We start from the raw sequence: 13,166 nt of genomic DNA, 5'->3' as shown, positions 1-13,166 counted from the left end.
TTGGATGATGGATTATAAAAACTGAGTGATATCACTCAATTTTCATGCTATCCAAATAAGCTCGTAATCTCTCCTATCTTGGGTGATTGCAGGTAGCTGGCTTCCCAAATCTAGTGAATTTAGTTTAATCATTGCTATCGTCAAGCTAACTGATGTGTTGATATGCTGGCTAGAATGAGTGCTGGCCAGGAGTTCGATTTTATTATGTTTAATAGTTCGCCTATAGATGTCTTTAATGCTTTTGAGGATGACTTTGTTGGAATGTATTTTAACCGTCTGTGTCCTAAACTTTATATAGCTATTTAGTTTTTAATGTATCGTCCTTTAACCCAAAAAAAATAAACATCATTATCAAAGCTTAGATTAAAATGATTTCAAGCAAAAGTATTAAACCCATAAAAAAGATTAGGAATTTTTACCTCAAATAAATGGGATGAGTGAGCCTCAGCTTTTTCCTATGAAGTTTTTCCAATAAATCTTGCTGGAAAAATGGTGGAGGTGGCTGTGAAATGGGCACCGACGAGAGAGTGAAAGAGAGATGTAGAGAGTAGTGTATGTGGGTGTGTTTGTGCTTGGGTGTGAAATTAAGGCTGCGTTTGGTTGGATGGTAAATCAATTCCAGACGGAAAATCATTTCAAGGGAAAATATTTTCCCGTAAAGAAAATGTACTCAAGCTGTTTGGTTGCACCATGGAAAATAAGGCAGAAAACAAATTCCACTGTTTGGTTGCCTTGAAATTCGTTTTACTGTATTCTTTTTCCCATGTTTGATTTGTTCACACATTTTACGGAAAATACGAAATGCATTTACAAATAAAAACCTGCATTGCCTAGATGAACCTGTAATAGCACAAAAATAATCATCCACTTCAACATTTGCAAAAAGTATCACAAAAATAATCATCAACTTCAACATCAACAAAGAGCATCCGAATATACCCATAATATTTATATCAAAACGCACAAAATGTACTTTCACCATTACCATTACAAGTAAATGGTGTGCAAAATTGATACCTACACGTGGTATCTGAACAGTACACATGTGCCCTACATGCTTAAAGTCACCATACATAACTTGGGCAATTGTATCATCTCAATAATACAAAAGAGTTCACATCCTATAGGTTACAAATACATACATAGGCTGCTTACTGATAATACAATTGTCACATATATAATACAATGTTAGGATCATACTAGTACTACATCACACACAATCCCTAAAGCTACTACCATCACAATCAGCACTAAACAAACAAGTCAAAGTCGAGTGAACAAATAACTATCCATCCAAAGCTTCCTCAGCTTAACATTCTTGGCCAAAAATCCCCTAGCTGCCTTCTTATTTTCACACAGATGGTCAAAGGCAGTTGCGAGCATACCTTCACTATACCCATTCGCCGCCATAGTCATCACCTCAGAGTAAAGACTATTAAAATCAACAAGCCCCCGGTTGATTTCTTTCAAGGCCACAGCAATTTCCTTAAGCTGATTAGACAAATCAGTCAGAGCACTATCATCAGAGAGAGATGCACGGCCTCTTTTGCTGGACTTCGAAAGTGTGGACCCAGTGGTGGATGATTCTACCACATTCTTCCCCTTATCCACCACACCCTCCTCCCCATTATCAGCCACCATCTCAGTGCTCTCTGCATTGTCATGCTCTGTGCCAATATCAACATATGACTTAGCAAAGCTTCCTGTGGCCAAATCCTTACCCACTACAATGGCCAACTCATTATACATCTCTATCTTCTTGTTCAAAAAATTAGCATGCTTACGATGCGCCTGTAAGGGAGAAAGGAACATACAATAACAATGCAATGATCACTTCACTCATAAATTCAATATTCAATTTAATATAAATGTCATTAGATGATTTATGTGAATGATAAACAAAAAAAAAAGCTGTTATTACCACAAGAGACATAATCCATGATTTATGGGATAAGAACAATAGAGAATACAATGCACAAATGCTAACAGTAGATTTTACAACAGATCCTCACATGAAAGTTACATTTGAAAAGCAATGGAATCCTAAAAAGAATGACACTACAATTTTTATATAAAGAGGGTACTAAGTCAGCCTTGTCTTGTTCTCAATTCATAGATTATAAAAGCCAAAAAAATATATTATCATCTATATTAAGAAAATATAGTTGAAAACCATACCATAACTTCCTCTTGATACGTCTTCGCATCGCACGTGATCATTTTTAAGCTATCATCCCAACCGAACCCACTTTTCTTTTGAAGACTTTGAATGGTAGTCCACATTGTCCTCAAAGTACGCATCTGATTCTCAACATACGAGGGGTGGCATTCGACCCCAAACTGTTCAGATATCGCCTTGGCGATAGTAGCGAAGGAACCGGGCTTAAAAGTGTTCGAGGGCTTGTTGCCCTTCGTGGCCTCTTCGGCAAGTACAGTTAGCATCGTTGTGTGCATTGGTGGCAACCATTGGAATTGCTTACTACCCACCTTTTCTTTCCCTTTCGATATTACTACATATGATAATTGTATAGTGAGACTAGCATTTAAACAATCCAAGTAGCATTCACGAATTACTGTGCATATGAACAACAAATCAAACACACATACAACCACGATTATAGATGTGCACAACAGAACGAAACAAATACTGGAAATAACAATGTATTGTTGAAAATAATGATCCTTACACCACCAGAAGTCTACAGTAAATAGATTGAGCATATAGAAAACAAGAATACAGTACATATGACAATCATATAAATCTAAATAAAGTTCTACTCTCCACTCCTGGTATAATCAGACCACATAGCTTGGCATATCTCATCTCTCTTAGCATTCCACACTCCACTGTCTTCAACGGACTCCCGATGTGACTGTGTTTCTTGTTGGGAGCCACTACCCTTTACTTGGTTCATTGCAGCTTCCATAATATAGTCAGCAGGATCAACCCCCATAATGTGATTATGAATCACACAACATGCTAACACTACTTTCACTTGGGTTTCAAAAGACCAAAATGGTTCTGCATCCAACACTCGAAAACATTTCTTCAACACTCCAAACCCTCGCTCAATGGTAGTTCTCAAGGAAGAGTGTCGGAGGTTGAACAATTCTTGTTCATTCTCAGGAGGACGATCACTAAACTCTTTCAAGTAATATCGCACACTCCGATAGGGTGAAAAAATTCCATTTTTATTACCATACCCAGCATCACCAAGATAATTCTTACCTACATATGTTCAAAAATAAAACCAAATCACTACTATGCTTAGAAAAATACACAAAATTTATTAAACTTATAAACTCAAAAGGTGAAGTAATCCTATAATACCTGAGGGAATTGAAAATCCCCTTGGCCTAGCAAATGCATCATTTAACACACGTGAATCATGTGCACTGCCTTTCCATCCAGCCAATACATAAGTGAACTTCAAGTCAAAACGAATGGCAGCTAACACAGTTTGCGTGGTTCCACCTTTGCGACCACGAAACCTTCCTTGTATCTCAGGTGGCACAGATGCACGAACATGTGTACCATCTATCGCTCCAACACAATCCTAATTTTTGACAAACATAATGATTTAGAATTACACAAATCTTCATAATTTACACATACACACAAGTCGCAATATTTACCTTAAAATAGGGGTAGAACCTTCTACTATCCCTTATCTCTAGGGGTGTATCTTCGCTAGGCAATCTTATTAGAGCTCTATATAATTTCAGGACCCCCCTAAGGACGACGTTGAAATATCTATGGACAATTTCAGTCGATCTATGGAACCGACTACCAATTACACGAAATCTCATATTATGACCAATAATGTGTAAAAAAAATTAGCACTTGCTCCATAACGGATATGTGCGTAGTAGGGCATATGTGCTCCCCCTCAGTGAGGATGTGACATAAGTGGTGGAAAACTATAGGCTTCATCCTAATTTGACTAACACAAAGTCTCTCACTTCCATGCAGAATACTATTTATGTAATGCTCTCTTTCGGCTACATGATTAACATAAGGTGCCCTAGGCAGTCATCTACGTCGCAATTTCCTTACCAATGCAACCCCCACAAGGAGGACAGATGCAATTGAGGCAAAAACTGCTGCTTTGGTTTTTTTCTTCATCTAAAACATCACAAACATTGTGGTCTAAGAGGTATGCAAACAAGCATGATATTGAGTACACAGTATATAAAAACAGTCACAACAGTAAAACAGCAGGGCACACCTTGTCAACCAACACAACACCCATGATCTCTAACACAATCAGTATATCCAGGCATGCTCAAAGTTTGTTAAACAATCCAAATTCAGATAAATGTTATAACAAGCCCAGTTCAAGATCAAGGAAAAAAACACAACTATTGTGGTAGGCTGTCCATAGTATTCACAAGGTGCCATATGCATTGATCAGCCAGCTCACAAATCACAGTCATAACAAGTACCAAAATTTATGCACATATATTTCTGTATCACCAAAGCCATCAACAAGGTACACAATATAATACCATCACAATCAATATTTTATTGTATACAAACCAGCCAACTCCCAAACATTCAAGCAATTTGTAGTATTTTTATTTATTTTTTTTTTTTTTGGACAAGTGAGATCAAAACCATTATGAGAAGCCATAAAATGTTTAATTCCCCTTTAAATAATAATCTATTATATTAATCATACCCTTATTTTAAGTGTCTAAACATTTTCTGGCTAAACAGTAGAATATTCATCAACAAAAACATCAAGAGCTTTAACACCAACAAATCACATTGCATTTCTATTTCTGTATAATTGTAAGAGCAGCAAAATTTAATTTCTGAAATCAATAATCAAATAAATAACTAGATAATTAAAACAAGTAAATAAATAATTAAATATGTATTTAATTAAATAATTATATATATATATATATATATAGATCGATTCAACCCTGAGAGTAGCATTTGTAGAGGGTGGGACGGAGGTTTGGATCGGGTTTTGTAGAGGGTGGGTCGGAGGTGGGTGGATTGGGTTTTGTAGAATGGGTTGGAGGTGTGTGGGTCGGAGGTGGGTGGATCGTAGGTGTGGGGATCGGAGGTGTGTGGGTCATTTGGTGTGTGGATCGGCTGTTGTAGAGGCTCGGTCGGACTGTGAAAGGAAGAGAAACAGTGGAGGAAACTCACCGTGGGAGAGTGGCAGCGCTCGTCGGACTGTGGGTGGAGCTCGGACTGGTGTGAGGGAGACGGTTGAGCTCAGACTGGCGTGAGGTAGAGAGTGGAGCTCGACTGGAGTGAGAGAGAATGCGAGAAGCCGAGAGTGCGTGAGAGGCGAAAATGAGAGACGGAAACGAATTGAAGGTAAAATAGAAATGAAAAATGTTTTGCGGGTGAGAAGGGAGTATTTTACGGTCAATGCAAGTGATTTTCAGTTTGACCAAGATTTCAGTTGTTGCCAAACACACGCAAACACGTAAAATATTTTTTGAAACTTATTTACTGTCTAACCAAACGCAACTTAAAGAAAATGAAGGGATCCCCTTCACTAGCCAAGGGAGAGAGTGAGATATTTTGTGAGAATGAGTGGTTGCGGGCCTCACGTGGGTCTCAAAATCAGACCACATCCATTTTTCTTTTTTTTTTAAAGCAGGGACGTTACACATGGGCATCATGTACCCTTTTCTTTTTTTCTTTTCTTTTTTTTGAGAAATTGGGCATCATGTACCTAAAGTATCCCTGTTTATAACATGGACATCTAATATTTTATTTCAAATATTAGTAAACTAGCTTTGTCTTTTACGTCATGATCTTTTAATTAACTGGGTCAAAAGAAGTCGTAACTCTGCTGCTCTACGAGCAGCAAAGTTCTTATTAGATCCTATGACCTATGTTATCTTGTTTTTTCTATTCAAGTAATCTTCCACCTGGCATAGCTGCTGTTTGTTTGGAAGATGCCAACAATTGTACGTATTCCATCGTTTTGATTTTATGCATGGCAGATTATAAAAAAAAACAAACAAACAAAGAGTCTTGGCTGCTGTCGTATTCCCTCGTTTTGATTTTATGCATGGCAGATTATAAAGAAAAGGAGTGAGGAGTGGCTTGTGTCTAATGTCTATTGACAGTTGCCGCTAAAAACGTCAGGGTACACTAGCTGCACCCATTAAAAAAAAAATGGTTTTAGAAGCAGCCTTAATAAATACTAAGAAAGGACACAGAAGTTTACGAAACCTGTTACACTTTGATCTTTGGAAACACCGCTGAGATTCGCAGTGTTAGGCTGTTAGCCAAAGCTCAGTCAAAGTTTTCAGCAAAAAAGAAAAGAAAAAGTCGATGTGTTTGGAGTCTTTGTACGGGGAGTAATTTCTGTATTGGTTCGGAACACAGTCCAGAAATTTCATGCCCAAAAACCTTTTATAAAGTTCCCGCACTTGACGCTCTCATCCACACACCACTTTCCATTCCCTTCAAAAATTTTCTTCTTTTTTGAAAATCACCGCACCACATCTTCCTTCTCTACTCAGCTTCCTCGAAACAAAACCATTAAAAATTGCCTGGCTCTTTCGTTTTCTCTCTCTTTATTTCTCTCTTTGATCCAAATCCTAAAATCGGAAACTTTATGGCTACCACCACGATGACCAGCTTCCTCGACAATAATCGTAGCTTGCAGCTTAACGAGCGTGGCTTAGTTCAGACGACTACACTTCGGCTGATTTGATCGACCCAAAAGTTGAGGATGAGGTCAGAGAAATCGCAACAAGAATGATTCATTCAAGCTACGATGTCAGAGAAAGAAGCGTGTCACTAGTAGGGTCATGTTTTCCATCAGCCAAGTCGGAAGCTGGCAGTGACAGTCGCGTATGGAACAGAACAAATCCAAACTCCCCTCTTAACATTTCATCACTCTTCACAGCCACAATGTCTGAGACTGATGCTAGTTCAGTATTTTATGGAACACCTTCAGTATTTTCTCGTTCCAATTCCATAATGGGAATCTTCCCACCAGCCATGGACAGTCCCGAATATTATGAAATACTTGTTCGAAGTCGTTCCATACCTTCCTCATATTCCATAATGTCAATCTTCCCACCAGCCAGTTCTCAAGTAGACAGTCCCGATTACTATGAAATTATGGATCAAAATCGTTACATACCCTCATATGATCCCTTCTTTCCACAGCCCAACATGTCGGACACAGACAGTTCAGTGTCTAATGGATCAACTCCTAAGCACATTTCCTTTCCATCATTATTATTATCGCCCAACAAGTCAGAGACCGATGATGGAACATCTTTGGGTGAGCACCTCTTGCTCTTAGATATCAAGAAGTTGAGAATCAAAGAGGTTCAGAAAATCAAGTGGAACTCACTAAGGGTGGAGATGGAGAAGTGGATTCAATTGGTGAAGATCGTCGTTAGGTTGATTCTCAACAGCAAGAAGAGTGAAAGCGAAGAGATTCGCTCCAATGAAACCATGAAAAGTTGCGTGATGCAGTTATTAAGCTTCGGTAAAGCCGTTGCAATTGGGAGAAAATCGCCTCAGAAGCTCTTTGGGATACTCGACATGTATGACGCGATGGCTGAGGCATTGGCGCAATTGGAAGGGTTGATTACTGACAATGTAGTGATCAATAAGGTGAAAGATATGCTCAACAGGCTTGGCGAGGCAGACAGGGGGACATTTCCCGAGCTTGAGAATGCGGTTTACAATGGGACCTCTGTGAAATTTACGCAGAGCGGTGAGATTGACCCGCTGTCGCGGTACGTGATGGGTTATGTGCAGTCGCTTCTGGATTATAGTGATACTCTGAACTTGTTGTTGGGAAATATTGATGAGAAAGATGATCAATTAGAAGCATTGACTCCGTTAAGTAGGCAGTTGTTAGTGTTGATAACATGTTTAAAGTTCAATCTTCAAAAGAAATCGAAGCTCTATGAGGATGATGATGGATTGCAGTATATTTTTCTGATGAATAATACTCAGTATATAGTGCAGAAGGTGAAAGATTTGGATCTTGGTGGGTTCTTAGGTGATAATTGGGTTCATAAACATCATGAGCAGGTAAGGCAATACGCAACGAGTTATCATAAGGCTTCTTGGACCAAAGTGTTGCTTTGTTTAAAGGATGAAGGGGTTGGTCAGAGCTTTTCTAATGCCTCGAACAGATTTAAGAATTTCAATGCTAGTTTTGAGGAACTATATAGGGTTCAAACTGCTTGGAAGGTCCCCGATGCTCAGCTCCGGCAAGATCTTAGGATATCTATAATGGAAAACGTGATCTCCGCTTACCGCTCATTTATGGGAATGCTTGGGAATCAAGTAGAAAGTGGAAGGTATGCTGGGAAATACATAAAGTACACAGCAGATGATTTAGAGAGTTATTTGTTGGATTTGTTCGAGGGATCACCGCGAGTATTGCAGAAAAAGTACATACGATGAAGGACTAACTTGTATCAAGTTCTAATAAAGGATTAGTTGGAAAAGAGTGTGTTAAATGTAGCTTGATTATATGATGTTTATTTTTATTGTTGTTAATGTTTTAAACATAGGGTTTTATGAAGATTAATTGTCTCCCTTGCTATATATACTGTAATAATTTATGTACATGCAGGTTCTAGGGAAAAATTCATAGGACAAAGTTTTTTTTTTTGGGTTAATAAACAGTAATACTTATTAGAATACATATAAAAATAGTAATATTAGCGTTTTAAATTAGGTTTATAATATATTATATAATCAAAGTACAACTACAAAAGTTAGACCCTTTTGTAGTTGTAGACTATAACAAACACTAGATACACACAACTAATGTGGGATAAACATCTCTATTTCTTTTTAGTGAACACTAATACTTATTAGAACACATACGAAAATAGTATTATTGTTGTTTTAAACCGAGATTATAATACATTACATAACCAGAGTACAACTTCAAAATGACCTAACCTTTATAGACTGGGATTATAAATAGCGGATATTAAACACACATAACTAATGTGGGATAAAATTTATTAGGAGTGAATTTTGACAAATTCACCATTGAATTATATCTTATTCTTATATTTTCTATGTTTACAAAATTTCTAAAAAATTAAAGATCAATAGTTATATCATCAATAAATTGTTTAAATTGCAAATTTTTGCAGTTTAAAATTATGTATAAAATATAAGCTTATAGATCATGTAGTAAATAATATTCAATTGACAAAAAAATTGTCATGTGTATTAAGGGTGTAAAGAGCATATAATTCAACAGTTAAATTTTCAAAATATGTAGCAATATTTATTTTATTAAATAGAGTTGTAACCTTAATTTACAATCAATTTTGTATTTAACTTTATCCAAATCCATATAATCTTAGTTATCCCAAATCAGCTTATAATCATATTCATGAATTTCAATTAGATCAACAAATAAAATCTCTTATGGTTGATTTGAAACCCACTTACATTATATAAATATATATATATATATATATATATATATATATATATATATATATATATATATATATATATATATATATTGTGCGTACCTAACTTCTACTTAATGGACCAAGCTTAGAATTAGGGTCACAAGTTATTTGTATGGTGGGTTTAGAATTTCTTACTAAGGATAGTTCTTTACCAACTATCCTAATTACACCTCTCAACTCTCACGAACTTCCCTTCTCTTCTTTTTAAGTTCCTCTCTTTAGATAGTATGCTCTTTCTTTTTCTCACTCTCTATTTCTTACCCCGCATCAACAACCCCTTCTCTTTACTCCCTTCTCCTATTTATAGCTTGAAGTTGGTGTGGTGCCCATGATTAACTATTAGTCTCACTCATGTAGGTAGGATCCAATTTGATTATTCCTGATAAGGAAAATGTTCCATTGGAAACAGTGGTAATGACATTGGAACTTATTCCTGCCTTCGAAAGATTGCTCAGCAGCAATACTACCCAAGGCAATACAGAGTTGCCGAGGGCATGGGTTGTTCCGAGCAAACACATCCTCGATCAAGGCATAATTGACCGGTATGGGTTTGCCTATCATGCGCTTGAAACGAAATGGGCTTTACTATGAGGCTTGGACCCAGTTTTGATCCTAGTGAATGTTCGGGCCAAGGCCCGATGGTCCTGGGATCATACCCCGTACATATATGTGTGTGTGTGTGTGTATATATATATATATATATATTCACCTCTAAGACCATAAGCATATAAGTATTCGTTTGGCAAAGATTATTTTTGCCAACTTATTACTATTTAGCTTATTTTTACTAGTATTCATAGATTCTACTGTACTATTTCAACTAACTTTTACATTTATCTACATTACTTTAAGCAATAAATTTTCAGTTTCAACAAAATAATCAGATCCTAAAGAATTCTAAATCTTTGACTATTAAAGGCTACTTATGTTCCTAGAGACTTCCCATACAAATTGAGATTATCCTGCAATTATCATCCCAATAACATATAAAGTTGATAAGATAAAAAAAAGTTAAAAAAAAAATACCCAATCATAAATCTCGCATGGCACTGTACAATAACTCGGGTTATTGCACCGGATCCAACTCTTTCTTGTGCCTATGCCTAATTAGGAAAAAAGAAAACAAGTTCCTAAAGCTTTCCAGTAAAGCAAACCATGTAAACAAATAAAAATACTGAAGTGCTGTGTGGCCAACTCTTTCTTGTCCCTCTGCCTAATTAAGAAAAAGAAAAAAAAGTAAAGTGTTGTGTGCACTCAGAAAAAAAGAGTACATAAGGAGAATGACTCAAATCTCGCTGACAGCAGGTCAGTGATCCATAAGAGATGCAGGAAATCATGTCGGAAACACGTGATCAACATGAATACGTCACCCAATTTGCCGTGTTTGTGCTTCAACATCCATTACTGGGCCAACGAGTTTTTTACGCGCACAACCAAAATAAATTTATTTTATTATTTATACTATACTATTTTACCATATACTTAATATTTTAATTTTAATTTTACCATACTATATATGAAATAATATTAAATAATATAAAAATATTTCTCACTTCTCTCTCTAATCTCTAATACACATTTAAAAAGTATTATTTAGTTTTACAATTGTGCTACAGTACCATCACAAATTTGTAAGGAATTTTTGGAGCTTTGATACTTAAACATGCTAATATATGACATTTGCAAGACCCAATGTGAAGAATTTTGTGTTGGGCCAATGTTTGAACAACTTCAACTAAATTGACATTTGATATTATCTCAATAACTAGACACAAGATTAGTGCAAGAAACAAAAAATGTACAAAATAATGGATACAAATAGGGCTGTAAACAAGCCCACCTTAGTCGAGTAAGAAAAAATCAAGCTTGTTCATTTAAAATTTTTTTTTTTAGACACAAGCTGAGTTTGAGCTCATCATCACCAAACAAAATTTAATATTCAAACTTGACTCATTCTTTTGTCGAACGAGTTTGAATTTATTCACAAGTTACTTGATTAACTTATTATTTTTCTATATATTGTAAAACCATGATTAAACAATGATATGGAGTGATCTGACCCAAGTTAAGGGCTCTCCAAGAACACCCCCTAGGGGTGTGGTGCGTTGGTAGGAGTCCCAGACTAGGTCACACCTGCGGGTCCAAGAATTGCCTATTTGAATCGTGCATTTCACAAAAATGTTGTGTCACGACGTAAATATCCCTAACGCACCCAGGGTGTCTCACGCCATGACTTCTACGAGTTCAAATAGACCGGGTCAATGATTACACATGTGAAGCCCTTTTTTCGTTCATAAAAATAAATAAATAAATAAAAGGGCCCTCCAAGAACAAAATGATTGAGGTTAGAGTTAGAGACAAGGTTCACCTATTTAAGGCAAAATGTTGTACACTATGATATTTAGGTCAATTTTTTTTTAACCGTGGTAGTCACTCATCGTGTTTCCTAAACATGCACAATGAACCGGCCACTATTAATGACAAATGTATCCATCTTCTAGAGTATTAGATTTCCAACAGAAACATCTACAAAGCTTTATCCATGCATCTAAAATTTTCAAAATTGATGTTCAACACCAATTGCTCGTCAAAACTTTATACTCGTTATTGTGTTGAGTAATATTGATTGAAATTATGTGATAAGTTTTGATTATTATGATAATCTCCTTAAAAGAATGAAAATTTTGAATAATAAATTTAAAACTTAAAAATTTTATTTCTATCAAAAGAAATTAGAAAAAATTATAATGAATAATAACCATAGTTAGAAAAATATAGATTACTTCAAAAAAGAATAATATCAATCAAAAAGACTAAAAATTATAAAATTATATATTTGTAAAAATATATAGATAGATAGAAATTACTTTTATAAATTTTTTAATTTTTAGAGAGAGAACAAATTATTTATAATAAAATTTAGAGAATATATAATACATCATACTCCATCTCAAAATAATTATATATTTCTCATGCAGTCGCTTGGGTCTGCTATTAATTAGTAAGTGCTAATAAGTGGAGCATGAAGCCCTTTCGCACGTTGAGAGATTTCTCAAAGGGTGTTGATGAAAAACGAAGCTCATAGGACTAAATGCATAATTTTAAGCGGGTGGAATGGTGTACTGGAATAGTTGGTAGACACTTGAAGAATCAGTAGACGCTAGAAGGATCACTTGATGGTGTGGGGCGTGCCACTATGGTTATGTCTATAGGAAATGATATCAAAAAATTATAACTTGTCAGGACAGGACTTCATCTGCAACATTAAGTTTTTAAAAAGGGTTTGTGTTTGGGGCTGCATGTGTTGATCCCAAACGTGCACTGGCGGTTCTACTCTTGCACGTGAGGGTAGTCCTAGGACCACCTCACTTGTCAAAAAAAAAACTTATATATGCAAAAAAAAAAAATTATATAAAAAATTATTTTAAACTAATATGTTCTGTGATCACCCTGACTTGCAAAAATTGTATGTATGTACTTTATAAAAATATATTATTTACTAAATTAACCTATTTTGACCACCCTAATAAAAATTTTAGACACTTTTACTTAAGACTTATAAAAATTTGAATTCAATAAATATAAGAATAATGTTATTGTGAGGAGTAAACTGGTCCAAATGGGCATATGGGCCTTTGGACTGTAGCATGGAGGGCCGACCTGCTCCAGAATTGAACTCTACGAATTGGCCCATACGCCGAGGGTCCAAGGGT

At 35.9% G+C, this 13,166-nt stretch overlaps 2 protein-coding genes across 2 annotated transcripts; one reads left to right on the top strand and one right to left on the bottom strand.

The window, feature by feature from the left end:
* Nucleotides 1-1,263: 1,263 nt before the first annotated feature.
* Nucleotides 1,264-2,442, bottom strand: LOC142633058 (uncharacterized). Its single transcript, XM_075807337.1, has 2 exons — nt 2,179-2,442; nt 1,264-1,791 (listed from the first exon to the last, which is right to left on the bottom strand). The coding sequence occupies exons 1-2, from the start codon at nt 2,440-2,442 to the stop codon at nt 1,264-1,266; spliced, it is 792 nt and encodes a 263-aa protein (XP_075663452.1).
* Nucleotides 2,443-6,739: 4,297 nt separating this feature from the next.
* On the top strand, nt 6,740-8,457 carry LOC142633057 (exocyst complex component EXO70B1-like). The gene has a single exon (XM_075807336.1). It carries the CDS (start codon nt 6,740-6,742, stop codon nt 8,414-8,416), a length of 1,677 nt encoding a protein of 558 aa, XP_075663451.1. The 3' UTR covers nt 8,417-8,457.
* Nucleotides 8,458-13,166: the final 4,709 nt, after the last annotated feature.

Source organism: Castanea sativa, chromosome 4 (assembly GCF_040712315.1).
Source record: "Castanea sativa cultivar Marrone di Chiusa Pesio chromosome 4, ASM4071231v1".
NCBI classification, from domain to species: Eukaryota; Viridiplantae; Streptophyta; class Magnoliopsida; order Fagales; family Fagaceae; genus Castanea; species Castanea sativa.
The sequence above is the reverse complement of the archived record's forward strand: the minus strand, read 5'-3'. Positions and strand labels throughout refer to the sequence as shown.